Raw genomic sequence first — 26,156 nt, 5'->3', positions numbered from 1 at the left:
CTAAAACATATTGGAAAATTCCATCACAGAATTTGTCTAAAAGAGAATCTTTCTTACAAGTTCATGTAATAAAATCAAAATTATTTTGCCTTTAAAAATACCATCGAGGCCAGGTGTGGTGGCTCATACCTGTAACTCTGGCACTTTGGGAGGCTGAGGTGGGTGGATCACTTGAGGTCAGGAGTTCAAGACCAGCTTGGCCATCATGGTGAAACCCTGTCTCTACTAAAAATACAAAAATTAGCTGGGTGTGGTGGTGGGCACCTGTAATTCCAGCTACTTGGGAGGCTGAGGGAGGAGAATCACTTGAACCCAGGAGGTGGAGGTTGCAGTGAGCAGAGATCACGCCACTGCACCCCAACCTGGGTGACAGAGTGAGACTCTGTCTCAAAAACAAGCAAACAAACACACCATTGAGGCATTGGAATGTCATTCATACTTTGAATTTTGTTTACATACTGGCCTTTAAAGCTTTTAAACAGTGTGATGTGCATGTGTGCTCATTTTGAGAAAGATAGTATTAATAATGCAGTAGGCAGGATTTAAGAAGCAACAGTGAGATGATGCTAAGAAGTTGAAAGTGGTGTTGATCTCTAAGAATTAAACTATAAAATGAAAATGTAGATCAATGAAAATATTTACAAAGTTTCCTTAAAATGACAAGGTTAGTCTTGGACCAAAACAAGATTTGAATGAAGGAATGTATATATTTAAAGGAATATTACTTTGATAAGAATGGAAATTAGTTGCCAGTGGAAGTTTGGAAAAATGACAGTAAAGTTACTTTTGGTAGTACTCATCTATTCATTCCCTGGGAAAAAAATGTTGCTTTGTTATAAAGGCTGCACTTGACCAGGCTGTTAGTTTGGAGATACAATGAAATATATTATACACAAATTCCTTTTTCTTAATTCATATTTACTAAGCAGCCAACTGGCTATATATCGTTTGATTTCCATTCAGCTTATCTCAAGGAAGTGAATGCTCTAAATAGAGGGCCCAGTCTGTAGAGCAGTTGTACAGTTCCATGACAATTGGTGTATTGCATTTTTTTACATTGATCTCATATGAGCTTGGCAATTTGAATTTATCTCACTAAACTCATTATAAATTAATTGCCTTCCTTTAAACCCCACTGCCAAGTTGATGCTCAATACTACAAAAGCCTGAAGTATAAAAATATTTGGTTTGGTAATATAATTTAGTTTAGCCACAAAGGCCCATGCATTTGTTTTTATTTGAATGATTTGTCCATTAACTATTTTTGTTCTCATTAAAAAATAAATGAGGAGACAGGCAATAATAATCTAAATTCTTCCTTGAGTCAGTAAGGTGAGAAAAAAACATAATTTAAGAAAACTTTTGCATTGTAAGGAGAACTTTTTTGGTATTTTGGATTTAAAATGACTGGAATAATTGAAACACATATAGCCTCAAACTGAAAACCAGGAAATGGTACACAGTCTTATTAAATGATAATTATAGTTTATTGAGGGATTACTATGTTCCAGCTGCTGTGAGTTATTCATGGTACCCAATTTAATCCTTAGAGCAGCAACCATGAACGAACAGAAGTCCTCAACGTGGTTTTGAGTGGGTCTATTTGGTGAAGACTAGTAGTACTGAGACATTATTTGCTTTTAAAATTCTCCATTTGTTATGGGTTTACCATGGAGTTTTATAAAGGCTATCTGATGTATGCTATTCCTATAAAATGAATGTAGAAGAAGGTATGAGAATATAGCTGTCAAATGCCAAATATTAAAGACATTTACAGAAACATAAAACAATAAAAATAAAATATGCTATTAAGTTGTAATGTTCCCCTTCAACATTTTGTTCTGAAATATTTCAAATATTGAAAAACAGAAATAATTGTGGAGAGTACACCGAACGCCTACATTCTAGATTCTACAATTAACATATTGCTGTCTTTGTGTTATCCCTGATCTCTCTGCCTCTCCATCCTCTATTCATTCATTAATCCTTCTTTATTTTTTGATGCTGAGGTCTAATTTGAATTGTCAGCTACTTTCCCTCAGGAAGAGAATTTGAGGATATATTTCCTTTGGGCCTATTTGTATACCATAGGGAGCAAGACATCTCAGCAGCTGAAGAGTGAATTTATAGTGGGGTTTAAAATTATTATTTTAAATAAGTACATGTATTTGTTAAAGTTACCATTTTTAATTTTAAAACCATTTTTCACTTTAAAATGCTCCAAATCAGTAGATATAGCATGCATAAAGAAAAGTTCTGTGGGACCCTCAATAATTTTTAAGACTTAAAGACCAAAAATTTGAAAACAGCTGCTTTAAAACAATTTTATAAGAGTTGCAGCAATATATCCAAGGTCCTTCACACAGGGCCAGAGGTGCGAATACATTTCATGTGATATAGAAACTAAAATGTAGTCTAACTTTATAGATCAGTATATTAATGAAACACTATTGTTAATTAGCACATGCTAAAGTTTAGCCTTATTAATGTATTTATTATATAAACTTGTGTTTTAGAAAACTGTTTCAAGTTCAATTTGGATTCTATAGATAAACCACTATTACTGAATAATATGTTTCATCTTTAGAAAGACATGAATAATTGTATAAAAATAAACATTAGTAAGGAAAGATCATAGCTCCTTTACTAATCATAAGTGAAATGAGACTTCTCTACCCATACTTATGAAAGAATCAGAGAACCCAACTTATATCACAACGATATACCTGAGCTATGGAAATTAGATTTAGAGGTCACTTAGCTTCACTTATAGGAGTGACTCTGAAACTGCTTTTGGTATAAGCTTGTTGTTCTTCTATTAAAGTAATCTTGTCTTATGTAAACTAGATCTTGGGACATAAATATAGTAGTGATTTTAGTTATTGAAATACCATATGCCAATATACCAGACGTTACACAGAAAACCTAGCAGTCAACACATTTAACAGATGTCATAGAGCCATGATTTATCTCATATTTAAGATTTAAAGAAAAATTTGGGATGTTCTGCTTTCATTCTCTACCAAACTATTAGAAAAAATTTATTTGAAATATTATATGGAGATATTTAATATGTTTTATTTCAAAAATAATTTAAACAAATACAGAAGTATTCTGAAATGATTGAAAAATACATTTGCTTTTTGGTCATCTAAAACTGAGACATATTTTTTTTACTAGCTCATCTTTGTGGAGAAGGATGGAGTCATATTGGGGATGCTTGTCTTAGAATCAATGCCAGTAGAGAAAACTATGACAATGCAAAACTTTATTGCTATAATCTTAGTGGAAATCTTGCTTCATTAACAACCTCAAAAGAAGTAGAATTTGTTCTGGATGAAATACAGAAGTATACACAACAGGTAATATTTCTACTTTTTTACATTATGGAAATATGCTATGATAATCTCATAATTATTTGAAATGATTTTTTTTTGTTTTTAATACATTATTTTGCTAATTTTGGAAATAAAAGTAAAATTGATTTCTCAAGTGAATTGACAGAAAACTTATTTTGTATAAGTAATAAGGTAATAATGGTTTATAAATTATCACTTTTTGCAGAGCACACCACTGTATTACCTTACCAGAGTCATCTTATATGAATAAATACACTTAAAGAGTATGTATAATTTAAGAATTATAACTCCACTTGGTATAGTGTGGCAGAAAGAATTTTTGCTTGAAAACATTTCAGAGCAATTATAGTCAATCCTCTGTATCTATGAGTTCCTCATTCATGGAGTCAGCCAACTGCAAATGAAAAATATTTTTAAAAAGTATGGTTGTGTCTGTACTGAACATGTACAGACTTTTTTTTCTTGCCATTAGTCCCTAAACAATACAGCATAACAGCTATTCAATAGCATTTATGTTGTATTCAGTAATAATCTAGAGATGATTTAAAGTATATGGGAGGATATGGATAGGTTACTTGGAATACTATGCCATTTTATATCACGTAAGGGACGTGATATTTATGGATGTTAGAATTCACAAGGGACCTGGAACTAATCCTCCATGGATAGAGAGAGATGACTATGTTACCAATTACTTGCTATATAGAAACAAATAATGCTTGCTTGGTACAGCTTACTTTAAAGAAGCATTGTAGATAGCCTATCAAAATGGTGGAGAGCATAAAATCTGGACATACGCTTATTTCTACAACTTAGTAGCAAGTGTACTTCAAGATGGTAATTCAAGATAAGATATGGATGGGGACACAGCCAAACCATATAATCTCCCTTTCTGTAGGTTGTCTTTTCACTGTGTTGATTGTTTCCTTTGCTGTGCAGAAGCTTTTTATTTTTATATAATCCCATTTGTTTATTTTTGCTTTTGTTTCCTGTGCTTTTGAAGTCTTGTTCATAAAATCTTTTCATAAACCCATTCCTGGAGATTTTCCTATGGTTTCTTCTAGTAGTTTTATTGCTTTGGGCCTTAAATTTAGTTCTTTGATCCATTTTTCTTTTTTTTTTTGTATAGGGTAAGAGGTGGGGGTCTAGTTTAATTCTAATGCATATAGAGGTTCAGTTTTTCTAACACCATTTATTGAAGATATTGTCTTTTCCCCTATGCATGTTCTTGGTGTAATTGTCAAAAATCAGCTGGCTGCAGCTATGTGAATTATTTATGGCTTCTCTATTCTCTTCCATTGGTGTATGTGTTTGTTTTTATACCAGTACCATGCTGTTTTGTTTACTACAACTTAGTAGTGTATTTTGAAGCCTGGTAGTTTGATTAGCTCTAGCTTTGTTCATTTTGCTCAGGATTGCTTTGGCTATTAGGGCTCTTTTTTGTTCCATACAATTTTAGGATTGCTTTTCCTATTTCAGTGAACAATGTCATTGGTTATTTTATAGGTAGTGCATTGAGTCTGTAGATTGCTTTGAGTAGCATGGTTGTTTTAACAATATTAAGTCTTCTGATCCATTTGCATGGAATGTTGTTCCATTTGTTTGGATCCTCTTCAATTTCTTTTTTTCTTTTCTTTTCTTTTCTTTTTTTTTTTTTTTTTGAGATGGAGTCTCACTCTGTTGCCCAGGCTGGAGTGCAGTGGCGCCATCTCAGCTCACTGCAAGCTCCGCCTCCTGGGCTCACGCCATTCTCTTGCCTCAGCCTCCCGACTAGCTGGGACTACAGGTGCCCGCCACCACGTCTGGCTAATTTTTTGTTTGTGTGTTTTTAGTGGAGACGGGGTTTCACCGTGTTAGCCAGGATGGTCTTGATCTCCTGACCTCGTGATCCGCCCGTCTCGGCCTCCCAAAGTGTTGGGATTACAGGCGTGAGCCACAGCGCCCGGCCTCAATTTCTTTAATTAGTGTTTTGTAGTTTTTTTTTTTTTTGTAGAGGTCTTTTACCTCCTTGGTTAAATTAATTCTAAGTATTTTAATTTTTTATAGTATTGTAAATGGTGTTACCTTCTTGATTTATTTTCCACGTAGTTTGTTGTTTGTGTATAGAAGTGCTACTGATTTTTGTGTGTTGATTTTGTATCCTGAAACTTCGCTGAATTACTTTATCAGTAGTACTAAGGGTTTTCTGGTAGAGTTGAAGTGGTGTCATTCCTCTATGGTAATACCCTAAGCTCTTTGCCTCACACCAAGGAAATCAAGGACGGGGACACACAAGGAGTGAAATTAAGAGCAGAGGTTGCCAGGCATGGTGGCTCACGCCTGTAATCCCAGCACTTTGGGAGGCTGAGGCGGGTGGATCACCTGAGATCAGGAGTTTGAGACCCGCCTGACCAACAAGGTGAAACGCCATCTCTTAGCTGGGCCTGGTGGCGGGGGCCTGTAATGCCAGCCACTCCAGAGGCTGAGGCAGGAGAATTGCTTGAATCTGGGAGGCGGAGGTTACAGTGAGCCAAGGTCGCGCCACTGTACCCCAGCCTGGGGGACAAGAGTGAAACTGCAATCCCCTAGCCAAAAAAGAGCAGAGGTTTAATAGGTGAAGGAAAGAGAAAACGGGCTCCGGAATGGGTCTTCTGGTTCTGTGGTGAAATGCATGGGGTTTTATAGACAAGCTTAAGGAGGTGGTGTCTGATTTACACAGAGCCCAAAAGATTGATCTGACCAGATGTGCCATTTACATAGTGAGTGAAGAAGCTGGCTGCCCTACCCTAATCTTTTATTATGCAGATGGGTTCTCTACTGCGCCAGTGCCATGTTGCCTGTTCCTTTACTGTACACATGGTTGACAAAGAAAAGGGAAGATGGAGTCTCCATGATGAACATGCCTGGCCCCCAGGTAGCCTTTACAAACTATTGGCACAGCTGCCGGCATTCACCCGTGTAAGCGTCCAGCTTTCTTATCTGTGTCTGCAGCTCAATTTCACAGGCTGCTCTTTGTTAGAAAAATAATGATTTTGGAGCTGCTTTTTGTTAAAAGGGAAGGCTTGCTGAGGAGTCTCTTACTCTCACTATCTGCCTAAATAATTTCTTTCTGGCTCTTGTATAAGAGTCTTACAGTTTTTCTCTGTATAAGATCATGCCATCTATAAACAGGGACACTTTGACTTCTTCTATTTCAATTTGAATGTCTTCTATTTCTTCTGTTGCCTAACTGCCCTGGCCATGAACTTATACTGCCATGTTAAATAATTGTGGTGAGAATGGGCATCCTTGTCTTGTTCCAATTCTTAGAAGAAAGGCTTTTAACTTTTCCTGTTCAGTATGATGTTAGCTGTGGGTTTGTCATATATGGCCTTTATTATTTTCAGGTACATTCCTTCCTAAATAAAGGTATTTATTTATTTATTTCCTTCCTAAATTAGGTAATTCCTATGTAAATACCTAATTTAAGTTTTTATCTTGATGAGATGTTGAATTCTGTTGATTGCTTTTGCTGCATCTATTGAGATGATCGTATGGTTTTTGTCCTTCTATTGATGTGATATTTGATGTTCATTAATTTGTGTAGGTTGAATCATCCTTGTAGCCCTTGGATAAATTCTTCTGGGTCGTGGTGTGTATTGTTCTGATGTTGTTGGATTCATTTTGCTATTTTGCTAATATTTTGTTGAGCATTGTTGCATATGTTCATTAGAGGTTTTGGCCTCTAGGTTTTTTTTTTTAATGTCCTTGTCTGGTTTTGGTGTCAGTGTTATGCTGACCTCATAGAATGAGTTAAGAAAATCCCCTCTCTTTCAGTTCTTTGAAATAATTTGAGAAGAATTGGTTTTAATTGTTTTTGAAAGGTTTGGTAGAATTCAGCAGTGACACCATCTGGTCCTGGACTTTTCTTTATTGTGAGACTTTTCATCACTCATTCAAAATCATGAATTTTGTTGGTATTTTCAATTTTTCTGTTTCTTTTTGGTTCAGTTTCTAAGTTGCATGTGTCCAGAAATTTATTCATTTCCTGTGAGTTTTCAATTTCTTGAAATATAGTTGTTCATAGTGGTCTCTAATGACCCTTTATGTTTCTGTGTTATTTTAATGTCTCCTTTTTCACTTCTGGTTTTATTTATTTGGGTCTTCTCTCTTTCTTTATTATTTAGTCTAGCAAATGGTTTATCAGTTTTCTTTATTTTTTGAACAAGACCAACATTTTCTGTCATTGATCTTCTGTGTTATTTTAGTCCTGATTTCATTTCAATAAAGATCGTGATTGCCGTGATCTTTATTTTTTTCCTTCTTCTAATTTTGGATTTGGTTTTTTTCTTACTTTGCTAATTCTTTGTGATGCAACATTAGGGTGTTTATTTGAAATTGCTCTTTTTTTGATGTATATATTTATTACTATAAACTTCCTTCTTAGTACGGCTTTTGCTATATTCTATAGGCTTTGGTATGTTGTGTTTCTATTTTCAGCTGTCTCAAGTAATTTTTAAATTTCATTCTTAATTTCTTTCTTCACCCAGTGTTAATTGAGGGCTATATTGTTTAATTTTCATTTATTCATATTGTTTTGAGTGTTCCTCTTTTTATTAAAGTCTATTTTTATTCCATTGGGGTCATGTAAGATACTTGGTATGATTTTGATTTTTAAAAATTTGTTGATATTTGTTTTGTGTTCTACCATATGTGGTCATTCCTGGAGAATGTTCCACGTGCTGATTAAAAGTATGTGTATTCTGCAGTACAATGTTCTGTAAATGTCTGTTAGGTCCATTTGGTTTATGCTGCAGTTTAAATCTGATGTTTCTTTGTTGATTTTCTATCTAGATCATCTGTCCAGTACTGAGAGCATGGTGTTGAAGTATCCAAGTATTATTGTTTTGGGGCATATTTCTCTTTTTATATCTAATAGTATTTTCCTTACATATCTAAGTGCTCCAGCGTTGGGTGCATGTATATTTACAATTTATTGTCTCTTACTGAATTAATCCCTTTCTTATTGTATAATATGCTTCTTTATCTCTTTTACAGCTTTTGACTTAAAGTCTGCTTTGTCTGATATAAGTGTAGCTACTCTCGCTCACTTTTGCTTTCTGTTTGCATGGAATGTCTTTTTTCATCCCTTCACTTTTAGTTTATGTGTGTCTTTACAGGTGAGATAAGTTTCTTGTAGGCAGCATATTGTTAGTTATTTAAAAAAAAAATACCTTCAGACAGTCTATATCTTTTACGTAAGGGAATTTATTAACTTTCAAGGTTATTATTGGAAGGTGAAAAATATTCCTGTCAATTTGTTGGTTGTTTTCTGATTTTCGTACATCTTTTCTTCCTTTGTATATCCTTTCTATTCTTTGTTCCTTTCTTCCTCTCTTATTGTTTATTTTTGTATTTACATGGCTTTCTGTAGTGATACAGTTTTATTTCTTTTCTCTTTCTCCTTAGTATATTTGCTCTACCAGTGAGTTTTATAATTTTGTATGTGTTCATGATGGTGGTTATCATCATTTCGGTTCTAGATGTTAGGCTCCTTTGAGCATTTATTGTAAGGCTAGTCTATTGGTGATGAATTTCATTAGATTTTGTCTGTGAAAGATATTATTTCTCCTTAATTTCTGAAGGATAGCTTTGCTGGGTATAATATTTGTGGTTGACAGTTTTATTTTTCTTCTCAATAGTTTGAATATATCTTTCCATTCCTCTTGGCCTTTATGGTTTCTGCTAAGAAATTTACTATTGCTGTAGTGGGGATTTTCCTGTATCTGACTTTATGCTTTTCTCTTGCTGCTTTTAGAATTCTTTCTTTGTGTTTGATTTTTGATGATTTGAGGATTGTGTACATTGGAGAGGACCTGTATAGCCTGAATCTATTTGTTGTTCTTTAAGCTTCCTCCACCTGGATGTCCATTTCTTTCTGAAGACTTGGGAAGTTTTCAAGTGATTTATTAAATATTTCTAGACACCTGTTTCCTTCTGTTCTCTTTTTGTAGTGCCTGTAATACAAATAGGTTTTCACTAAATGGTTTCTTATAAATGTAGGCCTTCTTCACTCCATATTCTATTTTATTTTTGTTGCCTGTGTTATTTGCTTTTAAGTCCAGTAATTCTTCTAGCTGGGCATGGTGGTGTGAACCTGTAGTCCCAGCTACTTGGGACGCTGAGGTAGGAGGACCGCTTGTAAGCCCAGGAGATCGAGGCTAGCCTAGGCAACATAGCAAGAACCCATCTCTATTAAAAATAAGAAAGAGTAATTATTTTTTTCTGCTTAGTCAAGTCTGTGGTTGAAGCTCTCTTTTGCATTTTAAAACTTTTATTCATTGAATTCTTCAGATCTAGGATTTATTTTGTTCTTTTTTTCCGGATATCTCTGTTGTTGAATTTTTCATTCAAATTATGAATTGTTTTCCTTATTTTGTTGAATTGTCTATCTGTATTCTCCTATATCTCACTGAAGTTCCTTCAGATTATTTTGAATTTTCTTTCTGATATTTCATATGTTTACTTATGTTGGGTTCTATTACTGGAGAAATATTGTTTTCCTTTGGAGATACCTTTTTTTTTTCCTTTTTCTTGTTTGATATATTCCTACATTTTATGTAGGAATTCCTACATAAAATTCTTCCAATTTTATGGAGTAGGTTTTGTATGGAAAGAGTTATTAGTATGAATGGGTCTTGGCGTATTAGTTCAATGGGGTGTATTGGTATTGGTTCTAGGTAGATGCAGTAGTGTAGTCTCCATGTAGTTTCTTTAGCTCTAGTCCACACTAGTGACATTTTCAAGTGTCTTAGTAGCCTTAGCAAAGACAATTTGTAGCAGTGGTGGTGTGGCTCTGTTGGAGAGTGTGCTCACCTTGCTGTTTCTCAGGTCATGGGCATGTGAGTACCCACAGTGGGTAGGGCAACTTGCATTCTGGCTTGCTGGGGTTGAGGCCACAGGACTCTCGCTCTGGGAGTATAGGCATGTAGTCACTTGGCTGACCTGGGGGCTGGCCTGCCAGGAACAACCTATGAGATTGTTTTTCAAGCTTAAGATATGAGTGTATAGCTGCTCGGTTGGCCTGGAAACATGTTTTCTAGGGATGGCCTTTGGGCCTGTTTTTCAGGCCCAGGAGACAGGTTCAAGGCTCCTTGGCTGTCCTGGGGGCTTGCTTGCCAGGAACAACCCACAGGACTATTTCTTAATCCTGGGATGTAGGTGCATTGCTGCTCGGCTGGCTTGGGGGAATATCTGCTGGGAATGCCTCATGGGGGTGTCTCAGGCCCAGGATATGCTTATATGGCTTCCTGGCTAGCCTGTGGGTGTGCCTGCCAGGGGTGGCCTGTAGGGCTGTTTCTCAGGTGCTGGATGTGGACTTCTGGCTGCTTGTATTGCATGGAGGCATGCCCAACAGTGGCAGCCTGTGGAACTGTTTCTAGGCCCTGATTGCCAGTGTAGGGCTGTTAGGCAGGCCAAGGGCCTGCCTGGAGAGGTTGCAGTGTGGCTGTTTCTCAGGCCCTGAGTGCAGGCATGTAGCTGCTTCTCCAGCCTAAGGGCGTATTAGCTGCACAGAGGCTCAAGGGCCTCTCCTGCTTCGGGGAGGGCATGCAGTGGTTTGGCTGGCTCGGCTGGCTCAAGGACCGCATTGTCCTGTGTGGGACTGCCAGACCATTCCTTTGGCTCAAAAGTGCAGTGGTGGGGATTGATTTCCCTGCTGTGTAGGACCAGAGTCACAGCCAATCCTGGACCTAGGCTTCATTCAGCTGGGGTTGTGGCATTCAGCCACCTGTGTGGGCTTGGTGGAATGAAAATGAACTGCAGTACTTTTTCAAAAGACAATTGCTGTTCTCAAAGAGCTTAGTGGAGAGAGAAAGAAACACAATTATACTGAAATGTGATAATTGCAATGACAGATGCACATAGGGTGATATATGAAGATAAAGGGTAGGCATCTAACCAGTAATGTGGACCTAAGAATAATTTCCTAGAGGAGTGCCCTAGCTATGTCTTACAGGATTCAGAGTTGGCCAGCACATGAAAATATTGGTAAAGAGTCCAGAGAAATGCCTATGTCTTTTCTCTCAACTTGTCTTGAGAGCTGCCGGCCTCATGGCTAGAGGATAAGATATATGAGGTAGCATGTAGGAGAGACCTATCAGTTTTATAATATTTTTGAAGAATGTGACAAGGTGTATTTGTAAAGTTTTACTTTAGCATATGGGACAAACAACATGAGTTAAAATCTGTCTATTTCTTGTGATGCCAATTTATTTCTTTTACTACAAAAAATAAGGGGCTATTACCAATGAACATGTGAAAATTAGTTCTCACTACCTACCACTTATGCAGAGCTTATTATTGGCAGATTCAAATTTCCTGATATTTAGAAAGTACTGGTATTTGATATTATAATTCTGTTGCTTTTTTTCTTGCTTAAGACATATTATTTTTAGTTCTTACAATATAACCTTGAAATGTACTTTTTTGAGATTGCATATTTCAAGATTCTTATGTTAGTGTTCATTTTTTCTTGCCTATTATTATGAATAATAATGATTGAACTAATAATTATTTTGAATGCGTGATGAACTTAGATGCATTCAAAAGTTCCATTTGCTAAGGAATGTGATGCTAAGTAGCATGCCCTGTAAATGAAGAATGTTTTGCTTTATCAGAAAGCTGAGCTTTAGCAAGATTTCAAAGGTGGAGACTTCTGCAAGGTGACATTCAATTATGCATATCTTTATATAAAATGAATTCTGAGTCATTGCAGTTATATAAACTTAAGACAACCTTTCTTTGGCAAATAAAGATCGACAAATTCATTCACTTTATAGAGATATCTTGGGTCAAATGATCATTTACTTATCGGAAATGGCTAATGAAATGTTACAGTGATTTATGGTGTGCTGCAGGAAATTTTCATGATATAGTTATTTATCTTACATAAGATAATGAACTGCCTATCCAGTTCATTTACTGAGTAATAGTTACTTTAAATGTTTTATCAGCAGCTTCGTTTTTCTGTTTTCCTCCTCTTCCTCTCAGATTTTTATCATGATGAGTTAGGGAGTAATATTTCATTTTAAATGACTTGTCTTGACTATAGATAGTTCAGGGATATAGGCAGAATTGCTGTCATGTGAAACACAGTTGTTAATCTGAAATATCTATGTTGAATTGACTCCTGCTGTTATTATCAAGAGCTGTAAGAATGTTTTAGCTTTTTGCTTATCAAAATATTTTTCAGAATAATATATGAAATATACGCTGATCACAGTGTGAAGCAGCATGTGTATTTTTATAATTAGAAACATTATTTATTAAGTACCATCTTTGTTTCAGGCACTGTGCAGATGATGGAAGATAGCAATCTTTAATGAATTTTGTTTAGCAAAATTTATTGATTACCTACTATGTGTACAGTACTTGGGCAATATGAGATTTATTGTCATAACAAGAATTTATATTTAAATTTTATTCAAGAAACATTTGTCGAGTGTTTACTATGTGAACTTTATTGTATTTGTACACTGCACACATTTCTAGGTGTATGGCTATCTTTTAAGATCTCTAGGACCATGTACACATCATAATTAGAACATATACTGGATACAAATATCTTATTTCCGTGTTGCTAATGTGCAAGGTGGAGAAACATTTTTCTCTGTCCTGATACTCTGTAATGTTAAAAAAAAAAAAAGAACGATGGGGAGTTTTGAAATCATTTCACATTGTAATATAATATTGGTAGCTTAGTATTTTGGAAAATATGTGTATATATATATATATTAAAATAGAGGTGTTTATAATCTAAAAAAATTTGTAAAGGTTAGTAATTTGGATCATGAATATATCACTTTTTAATATAAGAATAACATTTTAAAATTGAGTAATTATTAAGGTTATAAATATGCTAAAGATGTTTATTTCAAGCTAATTTTGAAATATTACTTACAGCATTAAGAATAGTTATGTGGTATTTGTCAATTTTAGTTAAATTTTAGGCCCAAGCATCATATTTTATTATTTTTGTTTTTTATTAATAAAATTATATGACATTAATTTATCTAAAAATCATATAGAAGCCCAAATTTATATGTAGAGGTCTAAGCTAAGAGAGAGGCAGTTACTCTTCTCTAAGTCTTTTTGCTAAGTCTTGTTATGAAGACTTCACTCAGACTCTATATACTGTTTGTTGATTTTATTTTCTATTTTCACAGTGCAGATAATGGCAATTTATCTTTAGAATCTTAATCTTTCAACTGATTACACTGATAGTAGTAATAGTAATAGAAGCAGCAGCAGAAATAACAGTATGTTAAGTTTTTAAATAATCCTGCCTTATCAGATAAATAATTATATCTCCATTTTATAGGAGAGGAAACTGAGGTTCGCGAAGGCTAAATAAATGATGCCAATCATGTAGCTAAACATAAAACCTGTGTTTTGAAAACAGTGTTCTGTTCTACATCATTCTCCAAACTATGCTATAATTGTTAATTATTCTTAGTACTAAAACTCATTAGAAAGGCAGTTTTATATATATCTTCAAATATAATTTTTAATAATAATGAACCATTTGCTAAGGAACATGGCATATTTTTACATCTAACTTTCTTTGAATGCCCCTTTTCCTGTTGTTTACAGAAAGTATCACCTTGGGTAGGCTTGCGCAAGATCAATATATCCTACTGGGGATGGGAAGACATGTCTCCTTTTACAAACACAACACTACAGTGGCTTCCTGGTGAACCCAATGATTCTGGGTTTTGTGCATATCTAGAAAGGGCTGCAGTGGCAGGCTTAAAAGCTAATCCTTGTACATCTATGGCAAATGGCCTTGTCTGTGAAAAACCTGTTGGTAAGTAGTCCAGTAAATTAGCATTCCTTTAAAAGTATGTTTCCATCCCATCTTCTCATTCCTTCCTTCTAGGGTGTAGTCTGATTCTCTGATATTTATGTAAATTTTATTTTTATACACATTCTTCCCCACTTACTATTAGTGATCTCAGCATTAACTTGTGAAAATAACATAGTATTATTATTTTATGCAATCTCTGTTGGTTCAAATAGTGAGATTATGAATATATGGTTGTAGTTACTTACAATATAGCAATAATCTATTCTTAATTCATTAATGTCTTTCACTTATGATAGTGTTTGGGAAGATTTGTTTAATTGGGACTCCTTTTACTCTTGTAGACATATTATTTCAGTTATCAAGTTAAAAGAAACATTTTTGTTACGTCTTCTGAAATGGATTTTTGTTAAGTGAGAAAGGAATATGAAATTATTTTCTTTTAAATGTTATATTTTTATCATGGTCAAATATGCTTAAAACTTACCACTTTAACCATTTTAAATGTATTTTAATGCCAATTCAATAGCATTAAGTACTTTCGCACTGTTGTACAAACATCATCACCGTTTATCTCCAGAACTTTTTACATTTTGCAAAACTAAAAATATGTACCCATTAAACAATAACTCTCTGTTTCCTCCACCCCACCCCCTACAGTCCGTAGCAACTACTATTCTACTTTCTGTCTCTATGAATTTACTACTTCAGGTACCTCATATGGTGGAATCATATAGTATACGTCCTATGTGACTGGCTTATTCCCTTAGCATAATGTCTTTAGTGTTTCACCATGTTGTAGGATGTATGAGAATTTCCTTCCTTTTTAAGGTTGAGCAGTATTACATTATATGTATCTACTACATTTTGTTCATCCCTTCATCTATCAGTGGATACTTGGGTTGCTTCTACCTTTTGGCTCTTGTGAGTAATGCTGCTATGAATGTGGGTGTATGAACATCTGTTCAGCTTCTTGCTTTCACTTCTTTGGGGTATATAGCCAGAAGCAGAATTGCAAAATCATGTGGCAATTCTATGTTGAAATTTTTGAGGAATCACCATACTGTTTTTCTCAGAGGCTGTATACATTCCCACCAGCAGTGAACAAAGGTTTCAATTTCTCTGCATCCTTGCCAATATTTATTTCCTATTATTTTAAAATAATAGTCGTCCTAAAGGCTGTGATAAATATTGTATCTTGTGTAATATTTTATGATAAGCTGTATTTTTATTCTTTGTTTATATCAGAGACATGTTCACTTATGGGACATTTACTTTGTAAGATGTGGAATGTTATGGAAAACATTGTGGCTGGGAAAACATTGTGGCTGGGAAAGTAAACACTGCTAGTATACAAACTAGGTCATAGATTACATTACTACTTATAATATTTAAAATTATACAACTTTACTTTGTAAATAATTAAAAATATCAAAGAAGTTGTACATTTTCAAATTTAATAAAAAATTTAAGAAGTATTGATATATCACCTTTGTTTTTATTTACCTCATCATATTATAATGCCAAAGTTGGCTTAATTGAAACATGCTCTGAACAGCAAAGCAAAGAAAACCCATACAATTGTGTTAACATGAAGTTAAAAATGAAATTATTGTATTTGTTTATTTATTCCAGTTAGTCCAAATCAAAATGCGAGGCCATGCAAAAAGCCATGCTCTCTAAGGACATCATGTTCCAACTGTACAAGCAATGGCATGGAGTGTATGTGGTGCAGCAGTACGAAACGATGTGTTGACTCTAATGCCTATATCATCTCTTTTCCCTATGGACAATGTCTAGAGTGGCAAACTGCCACCTGCTCTCGTGAGTATTTATCTAGAGTACTTTTCATTTGACAGCAACATAAATTACTATTCTATGATGTAAAGAAGAATTAAATATTTGAAGGAGTTTCAGAAAATGAGAAAAAATATTGCTACAGCTACTTTTGAAACCAACTGGTACTGTTAACCTCTGATTTTTATTATATCATCATTTTGCATTCCACTATCTTACCCTAACTATTAACATATTGCCACATATGTACAGCCCCTTTTCCCTGAACTGTGTGTATGTTGCAGACAGCATAACACTTCATGAGGGTGTTCACCTCAAATATCACAGATTGCTTTGGTGAGCTTTTTTAGTGTATTTTAATCTAATACAGTTCCCATGTCTTTTCCTTACAGGACTTTGATATTTTTGAATAACCTATACCAGTTGTTTTGGAGGTTTCTCAATTTGGATTGTCTAATTTTTCCCTCATGATTAGATCCAGGAAAGCATTTTGGGGCAAGAATATCGTATCAATGTTGGTATATCTGCTACAAGTATAGAATGCACAGTCTTGACATCACATAGAGTTATGTCAGCAGTACTGGACTTGCTATGAGTTGTACTCCAGGAGACAAATCTTGCCCCTTACTGGTCTCTCATGTTTTCTAAGTACTATAGGATAAGGCTGCACCTGAATGAATATTTATTTATTTATTTTCTTTTAGGTGTCTTTTTAAAATTATTATTATACTTTAAGTTCTAGGGTACATGTGTGCAACGTGCAGGTTTGTTACATATGTATACATGTGCCATGTTGGTGTGCTGCACCCATCAACTCGTCACTTACATCACTTATAACTCCCAATGCCATCCCTTCTCCCTCTCCCCTCCCCATAATAGGCCCCGGTGTGTGATGTTCCCTTTCCCATGTCCAAGTGATCCCATTGTTCAATTCCCACCTATGAGTGAGAACATGCGGTTGTTTGGTTTTCTGTTCTTGCGAAAGTTTGCTGAGAATGATGGTTTCCAGCTGCATCCATGTCCCTACAAAGGACACGAACTCATCCTTTTTTATGGCTGCATAGTATTCCATGGTGTATATGTGCCACATTTTCATAATCCAGTCTGTCACTGATGGACATTTGGGTTGATTCCAAGTCTTTGCTATTGTGAATAGTGCCGCAATAAACATAAGTGTGCATGTGTCTTTATAGCAGCATGATTTATAATCCTTTGGGTGTATACCCAGTAATGTGATGGCTGGGTCATATGGTATTTCTAGTTCTAGATCCTTGAGGAATGGCCATACTGTTTTCCACAATGGTTGAACTAGTTTTCAATCCCACCAACAGTGTAAAAGTGTTCGTATTTCTCCACATCCTCTCCAGCACCTGTTGTTTCCTGACTTTTTAATGATCGCCATTCTAACTGGTGTGAGATGGTATCTCATTGTGGTTTTGATTTGCATTTCTCTGATGGCCAGTGATGACGAGCAGTTTTTCATGTGTCTGTTGGTTGTATGCATGTCTTCTTTTGACAAATGTCTGTTCATATCCTTTGCCCACTTTTTGATGGGGTTGTTTGTTTTTTTCTTGTAAATTTGTTTGAGTTCTTTGTAGGTTCTGGATATTAGCCCTTTGTCAGGTGAGTAGATTGCAAAAATTTTCTCCCGTTCTGTAGGTTGCCTGTTCACTCTGATGGTAGTTTCTTTTGCTGTGCAGAAGCTCTTTAGTTTAATTAGATCACATTTGTCAATTTTGGCTTTTGTTGTCATTGCTTTTGGTGTTTTAGTCATGAAGTCCTTATCCATGCCTATATCCTGAGTGGTATTACCTAGGTTTTCTTCTAGGGTTTTTATGGTATTAGGTCTAACATTTAAGTCTCTAATCCATCTTGAATTAATTTTCGTATAAGGAGTAAGGAAAGGATCCAGTTTCAGTTTTCTGCTTATGGCTAGCCAATTTTCCCAGCACCATTTATTAAATAGGGAATCCTTTCCCCATTTCTTGTTTTTCTCAGATTTGTCAAAGATCAGATGGCTGTAGATGTGTGGTATTATTTCTGAGGCCTCTGTTCTGTTCCATTGGTCTATATCTCTGTTTTGGTACCAGCACCATGCTGTTTTGGTTACTGTAGCCTTGTAGTATAGTTTGAAGTCAGGTAGCGTGATGCCTCCAGCTTTGTTCTTTTGACTTAGGATGGTCTTGGCAATGTGGGCTCTTTTTTGGTTCCATATGAACTTTAAAGCAGTTTTTTTCCAATTCTGTGAAGAAACTCATTGGTAGCTTAATGGGGATGGCATTGAATCTATAAATTACCTTTTCATGATATTGATTTCTTTCACGATATTGATTCTTCCTATCCATGAGCATGGTATGTTCTTCCATTTGTTTGTGTCCTCTTTTATTTCATTGAGCAGTGGTTTGTATTTCTCCTTGAAGAGGTCCTTTACATCCCTTGTAAGTTGGATTCGTAGGTATTTTATTCTCTTTGAAGCAATTGTGAATGGAAGTTCATTCATGATTTGGCTCTCTGTTTGTCTGTTACTGGTGTATAAGAATGCTTGTGATTTTTGCACATTGATTTTGTATCCTGAGACTTTGCTGAAATTGTTTATCAGCTTAAGGAGATTTTGGGCTGAGACAATGGGGCTTTCTAAATATACAATCATGTCATCTGCAAAGAGGGACAATTTGACTTCTTCATTTCCTAACTGAATACCCTTGATTTCTTTCTCTTGCCTGATTGCCCCAGCCAGAACTTCCAACACTATGTTGAATAGGAGTGGTGAGAGAGGGCATCCCTGTCTTGTGCCAGTTTTCAAAGGGAATGCTTCCAGATTTTGCCCATTCAGTATGATATTGGCTGTGGGTTTGTCATAAATAGCTCTTATTATTTTGAGATACATTCCATCAATACCGAATTTATTGAGAGTTTTTATCATGAAGGGCTGTTGAATTTTGTCAAAGGCCTTTTCTGCATCTATTGGGATAATCGTGTGGTTTTGTCTTTGGTTCTGTTTATATGCTGGATTACGTTTATTGATTTGCATATGTTGAACCAGCCTTGCATCCCAGGGATGAAACCCACTTGATCATGGTGGATAAGCTTTTTGATGTGCTGCTGGATTCGGTTTGCCTGAATGAATATTTAATACTGGATACTATGTGGTGAGAGTGTCCTTGCTTACAAACACAAATGGCATCAGAATATAGGTGCCAAGGGAATTGCATAATGCTACTGGTAGCACATGGTAGCCTTGTGGGAACTTGAGACCATGTGAAACTCTTTCTGCTTGGGAGAAGAAAGTACTGATCTTAGCTAGCTTCTTCATAGCAGAGAATATGGTTTATCTTTCCACAGTCCACTCTTTGACACTGCTGCTCATCAAAAATACACCTTTTCAGCTGAATTAATTGGAATTTCAGATTTGGAACAAAAAAGTAGAGAGTAGTATTTATTCCTGCTGCTCTCATGACCTGTTCTCAATGTTGGTTGCATTCATTCATATCCCACTTATTGGTATCTGTCCATCTTGTAATTAATCCAGACTTTATGTCCTTTTTTTGGGAATAATATACTTTTCAGGGGCCCAGTAGTTACCGTTCTACCACCATAGAAAGCTGTAGAATCACCTGAGATAAAGTTGGTATCTAGGTTTTTTTTTTTTTTTTTTTTTTTTTTTTTTGAGATGGAGTCTCGCTCTGTGGCCCAGGCTGGAGTGTAGTGGCCCAATTTCAGCTCACTGCAACCTCCACCTCCCTGGTTCAAGCGATTCTCTTGCCTTAGCCTCTGAAGTAGCTGGGTCTACAGGCATGCGCCACCATGCCTGGCTAATTTTTGTACTTTCTTTAGAGATGGAGTTTCACTGTTGGCCAGGCTGATCTCGAACTCCTGACCTCATGATCTGCCCGGCTCGGCCTCCCAAAGTGCTGGGATTACAGGCGTGAGCCACCGCACCTGGCTGGTATCCAAGTTTATGTCCATTGAGGATGCTTTGATTTGAACAAAGCAAAATATCAGTTACTTGTTAAAGTCCAAACAGACAAATAAAATGAGAAGTTCTTTTGGTTCTTTTTCAATTCCCTTCTTCTCAACATCTGAGTGTCTAGGAAGCTCACAAAGAAAATAGGAGCAAAAGTCCTTAGATTTTTTTTTTTTTTTCTTCCAATACTTTAACCTGCAGTAAACAGGATTTGAAATGAGTGAATCTAACATGTTGGTATGTTTTTTCGAGGTTCCAAAGAAATTGTAGTTACACTTCAGTCAAAGGAGACAAAATAACAGCCACTTGCAGTCCAGTGTATCTATTAAACTCAGGAATATGTTGTGGTTGAAATGTATTCAATGAGATAGGGAAAGCAACAGTTTCCATCTCTACACAGGAATTCTCTCCAGGGGATCTTTATCGCAATTCTAATTCCTTTCTCCTGACAGTCCTAAGTTCTCCACTATGATCATCTCTCTTCTTTTGTCATATTTGAAACTTTTAAAGGTGAAAGGTCCATTTTAGGTTTTTGTATCCGTCCAGTGGTTTCCCTGTGTCCCTTTCTCTCCAGGAAACAGTCACTTGGAGTTTTCCTAGGAGTGCAGGCCATAACACAGCTTGTTTCTATAACCTTCCTAAGTATCTTCAGGACTTTCTTACTAGATCATTGACTTTGTTGCAGTCCCTCCGTAGGAGCAGCCACTGGCAGCCTGACTGATGAAAATACAAACAACTATCCCAGCAGCAATATTTGTTTTCTGCCTGTCCACTCTTCCTTCCCTCCTTTTGAGCTTTCTTGTTTTTCCTCTGAGAGGCAACCCATTCTAGTTAGCAATTATAGTAATGATATGGCTCCCATGAGTGGAGGAACACCAGGGCTCTTGTCTCACGTTGAATTAGATTAAACAACACAGACACACGTGGAGTGGTTTTAAGGAGCGGAGAGTTTAATAGGCAAGAAAGAAAAGAGAAGGCAGAAGGAAGAGGCTCGCCCTTACAGAGACAGAGGGATGGGGGCTCCACAGCTCAAAGAGGAAACCCCAAGTGTGGTGCGTACCAGGCAGGTATATGTAGAGGCTGGAGGAGTCCGTGTCTGATTTGCATAGGGCTTAGGGGATTGGTTTGACCAGGCATTCATTCACGTAGCCCTGGGAAAAAAACTGGCCTTCCCACCCTCGCCTTTTAATATGCAAATGCAGGGCACCATGATGTTCTACACACGCGGGGATATGTGGAGCAAGGGCAAGAGGACAAAGGTAGGAATCGCCATGTTGAGTGGACCCAGTTTCTAATGGCTTGCGTATGCATACTAAAGGTTGCGGCTTGGCTCTAAGAGCCTGGACTTTTCTGTTAGACAAGCAACGCTTTTGGAGGCGTTTTAAAAAGAAATGAAAACTTTCCAAGGATCCCTTTTCTCTCTATACCTAAAATAATTTCTTAATAACTGCTATCACAGTAACTTCATAATTCTGAGATCCCTGTTGGTGGTAAGTCTACTATGTTGAAGCCTATAAGTGTATGGCCCTTAGACAACATGGTCACCCAGTTGATACTAGTCCTTCTTGCCCAGATGAGTCATCTTCCCATTTAGAGGTAGCCACTACTTGAGGCAATGCACGTAGAGACCCACTGACTTTCTAGGCCTTTCATCACTCCCAGCAGTCCAGTCAAATACGTATTTGGTCCATAGTGGGCACCACTGTTGCTTGAAGAGCTAAGGCAAAACAGTAACACAATGCAGGCTAGAATCCCAGCTGCAGCTGTTGTGTTCATTTGTTCCTTCAGGCTCTTGGCATCAAGTGGAGAGATATGCCTGGGATGGGCATGGTTGGATGTATTATGGGTTGAGCTCCCCGTTGATATCCCTTTTTAGGGATTGTGATAAGGAATGGGGGTGTTGTACCTGATCAAGTGTGCAGCAGTGTAGTGGTTTCAGGCATAAAATGGCCTTTTTAGCACAGCAGAACATTTCAAAACTGGGAGCCAGCTGCCCAGGAGAGTTGAATACAAGAGTGGAAGACTTGTGGGGAATGAGACAATGAGCACCTTCTCCTGCCTCGATAGTCATGGTTGTCTCTCCACAAACATTATTGTTCAATGAATGAAGCTAGCATGAAAGATTACATACTGTTTGACTACATTTAGGTATAAAGTTCAAAAATAGTCAAAACTACACTATGTTGTTTAGAAATGTGTGTTTAGGTGGTAAAACTATAGAGTAAGGCAAAAGTTTATTCTCAAAAATGTCAGCTAGAGGATGTTGCTGGGAGAAGTTTAGGGGTGCCGATTAGGAAATGAGACAAGAGAGGCAGTGATCCACTGCTAGGCTTTGTGCAGGTCCAGAGTGTGTGTGTATAATAATTTATTAATCTTATATTTTTCTTTATGTAATTGTATATGTGTTATATTTCACAATAAAAAAGGCTAAAAAGTAGGGAAAAAGTGGTTTGTGAAAGTCTAAGCTCTTATTCTCTTAACAACTTTCTAAAAATTATTTAGAATTAAGCTTATGTTCTCAAGTTTTTCTTACATCCCATTCCTTCTCATTTGTTCTACTTTTTTGTTTTCTCACAATTTTTTTGGTGGTATAACACACATAACGTAAATTTTACCATTTTAACCATTGGTAAACAATCTTTAGTAAATTTTTTCAAATAAATTTGTGACATAAACTTTTGAGTCTTTGCATGTCTAAAAGTATACTTTTCATTTTCACTTGAATGATAAAATGGCTAAATGTAGTATTCTAAGTAATTTTTTCCTTGGAACCTCTTTAGCATTCAGTGTTGTGGATGAGAATGCCAATGCCAATCTAATTTTCATTCCTTTGTGGAACATCTTTTTTATCCCTGCTTTGGGAGCTTTTAAGATTTTTTTCTTTCTTGTTGGCATTCTAAAATTTTTCATGGTTTTAATTCAGTTTTTCAGTGATTGATGTGGTTCTTTAAAATTAATTTTTTTTTACAGTTTTTCATTGAAGAAAATCATTTTTAGATTTTTTAGATTTTTTCATTGGCTCTTTAAATCTGAAGAGTGGTTTGTTTCTTCATCTGCTAAAAATGTTCTGTAATGTCTTAAAATACATGTTTTCTTATCTTTACTCTTGTTGCAAATATTAAAATAGTTGCTAGAATGTCTAGATATATCTTAATATCTCTTAACTCTATTCGTATTTTTTTGTATTTTTGTTTGCTAATATTTAGCTATTTTTCCTTTTATAATCCTTTACTTGGGACTTTTTATTTAGTTGAAATAAGTTTTTTGAAAACACTGTAATTATATAGTACAAATATAAAAATTGTTGTAACTGATTTTTTTTGAGAAGGTTAGTGAAACATAATTCACTATTTTAACACAGGTATGAATTAAATTTCTACCACTGACAAATCAAATAATGATAACTATATACTGCTGGTGGAATTGTCAGCTAGGCAAGCATACATCATATCTTCAGGTCTGTCATTGTATCTCTTGTTTTTGATCTTTTGCTTCTTTTGTTTTCTTGATTATTATAGAGGCTTCATTGTCTACTTCTACCATTTGTTCCTTGAGCAGGTAGTCTAGTTTGCTATTTTTTCTTCTCTGTAGTTCCGTTCTCTGTTCTGTTGTCAAGTTCGCCTTTCCGGAAGCTGTGTATAGATCATTTGTGCTGATAATGTCCAGGACTACTCTAACAGTTATTTCTATTCCACAGGGTTTGTTTGTTTGGTTTTGTGTTTTGGAGACAGGGTCTTGCTCTGTCACCCAGGCTGGAGTGCAGTGGCACAGTCTTGGCTCAGTGCAATCTCCGCCTCCTGGGTTCAAGCAATTCTCCTGCCGCAGCCTCCCGAGTAGCTGGGACTACAGGCGCCTACCCCCATGCCTGGATGATTTTAGTGTTTTTAGTAGAGATGGGGTTTCACCATGTTGGCCAGGTGGTCTTGAACTCCTGACTTCAAGTAATCTGCCCACCTTGGCCTCCCAACATGCTGGGATTACAGGTGTGAGCAACTGCGCCCGGCCTCCACAGATTTTTTATTATACACCTGTGTGTCGTTGTGGGGAAAAAGGGCATTGGACATTGCCTCAAGGAGACTTTGTATTTCTGGAAGTAGTAGTTACCTGGCAGTGATCCACTATGTGTGAATAACGAACTCCTTCATTGTTTAATTTTTCCCATGTTTTTAACCAACAAACATTTGTAGTGAAGAAATGCCAGGAAATACAATAGGGACTAGGAGTACAATGACATTCTTGTTCAAAATACAATTTAAAAGTAGCTGAGTGTTACTCTTTCGTAGGTGTCAGCTTCTCAGCAATGGTTTTAGTATGCTGTTGACTTTAACTTTTTAACTTTTCAGGATAAATTATATATATTTACATTATCGTTTTCTACTACACATGTCTATTCATTTAACATTTGAGTCTTTAAAATACTTTTATACGTATCAACAAAACTTTGTATTGGAAGTGGTCTTTTAGTTGCCTTCAGGAAGTTGCCTCAATGTTCATTTGAGGTTTACTAGTAAAGAGAAATTAAGGGAAATTTTTCTTTGGAAAGGAGAAACAAATAGGATTTTGCAATATTTTCCAGTATTTTTCAGTTATAATATTGTGATATCATTGTTTAAAATTCACAAATTGAAGAGAGGAAATATATGTTAAGACAATTTTTGACTAATGGTTTCTGAGAAAGCTTTGCTAATATTTGGCATTATTAATAATTGATATATTTTGGATAGTCAGATATTCTACTTGTGAAAATGAATTCCAGGGCAATGTTTAAAGCAATAGTAGGAGATTTAGTCCTAAATGTATAAAGGTTCAAATGAAAATGCAATTAAATTGATATAGTAAAATAGAATAATACACAACTTGAGGATAAGGTATTATCTCACAAATCTATATTTTTTTCAGTATTTGTAAGTTTATGTGTTCAATTTAAACACTTTCACAATTAAGGAAGGTAATCATTTTTAAAATTTGATGACAATTTCTTACAGGTTGGTTTTTTAATATTCTTACCCGTTTGAAAAACCATATTGGATATTTTACAACTTGATCTTTTGAAAAGCCAAAAATAAATAAAATAAAAAGGATTGCTCCAATTACCCATATTTCATACAAGTCCTTATACCACACGTAACTTTAGGAACAATAGCATAGCCTGCATAAGGTTTCTCGTATCTTATTTTCTATAAGAAGAAGAAGAAAAATTAGCATATGTCAGTTTTTGAGTCCCTGCTAAATAGTAATTAACTTTCTGTTAAAATGCATGTTGCTTTCTACTCTTGAAAAACAAAATCAGCATTACCTTATTTAATATCTTTATATCTGAAATGAAATCCAAGAGAATTATGATGTTGCTCTGAACTTGACATTTTTGAACTTATTATTAAAGGCTAAATCTAATAGATAAGCAGAACTAGAGGATTAATAGTTTCTCGTTGTCAGTACGGAAAACCCAGGATTCTGTATGTAAGCTAAGGTTTCCCCAGCTGTTTGGAAACATGAATAAGAATGTTGTATTCAGAACAGTTCAGATTTAATTTGTCCATAATGCACCTTAAGATATTTTAATGATTGTCTTTTCTATTTTTTGGTTTTGAAATTTTAGTCCTATAAGGACTATTTATTTATTTATTTATTTATTTAATTTTATTTTAAACAGAGTCTCGCTCTGTCGCCCAGGCTGCAGTGAAGTGGTGCCATCTCGGCTCACTGCAGACTCCACCTCCTGGGTTCACACCATTCTCCTGCCTCAGCTAGGTCTACAGGAGCCCACCACCACGCCCGGCTAATTTTTTTTGTATTTTTTGTAGAGACGGGGTTTCACCATGTTAGCCAGGATGGTCTTGATCTTCTGACCTCGTGATCTGTCCGCCTCGATCTCCCTAAGTGCTGGGATTACAGTCATGAGCCACCGCGCCTGGTCTTATTTATTTTTTAAATTAAATTTAATTTTTAAAATTTTAGTGGCTGTAGGGGTACAATTGTTTTTTAGTTATATGGATGAATTGTATACTGGTGAAGTCTGAGATTTTAGTGCACCTGTCACCTGAGTAGTGTACATTGTACCCAACATATAGTTTTTTTTTTTTTTTTTTTAATCCCTCGTCTCCCTCCTTTGCTCTTCTGAGTCTTCATTGTCAATTATACCACTCTGTATGGCTCTGTGAACCCATAGCTTAGCTCCCACTTATAAGTGACAACACATACTATTTGTTTTTCC

General features: G+C 35.9%; 1 protein-coding gene across 6 annotated transcripts in view; it reads left to right on the top strand.

Moving 5' to 3' along the window:
* LOC105467216 (attractin like 1) overlaps positions 1-26,156 on the top strand; it is an 882,222-nt gene that overhangs the window by 205,815 nt on the left and 650,251 nt on the right. For all 6 annotated transcript variants that reach the window (XM_071069067.1, XM_011716729.3, XM_011716724.2 and 3 more), the window contains exons 15-17: positions 3,181-3,362; positions 13,971-14,184; positions 15,817-16,005. In XM_071069067.1, coding sequence (XP_070925168.1) covers positions 3,181-3,362; positions 13,971-14,184; positions 15,817-16,005 — 585 coding nt within the window. The remainder of the gene's footprint in view (positions 1-3,180; positions 3,363-13,970; positions 14,185-15,816; positions 16,006-26,156) is intronic.

This window comes from Macaca nemestrina, chromosome 9 (genome assembly GCF_043159975.1).
Source record: "Macaca nemestrina isolate mMacNem1 chromosome 9, mMacNem.hap1, whole genome shotgun sequence".
NCBI lineage: Eukaryota > Metazoa > Chordata > Mammalia > Primates > Cercopithecidae > Macaca > Macaca nemestrina.
Note: the sequence above shows the minus strand (reverse complement) of the source record. Positions and strands in the feature narration are given on the sequence as shown.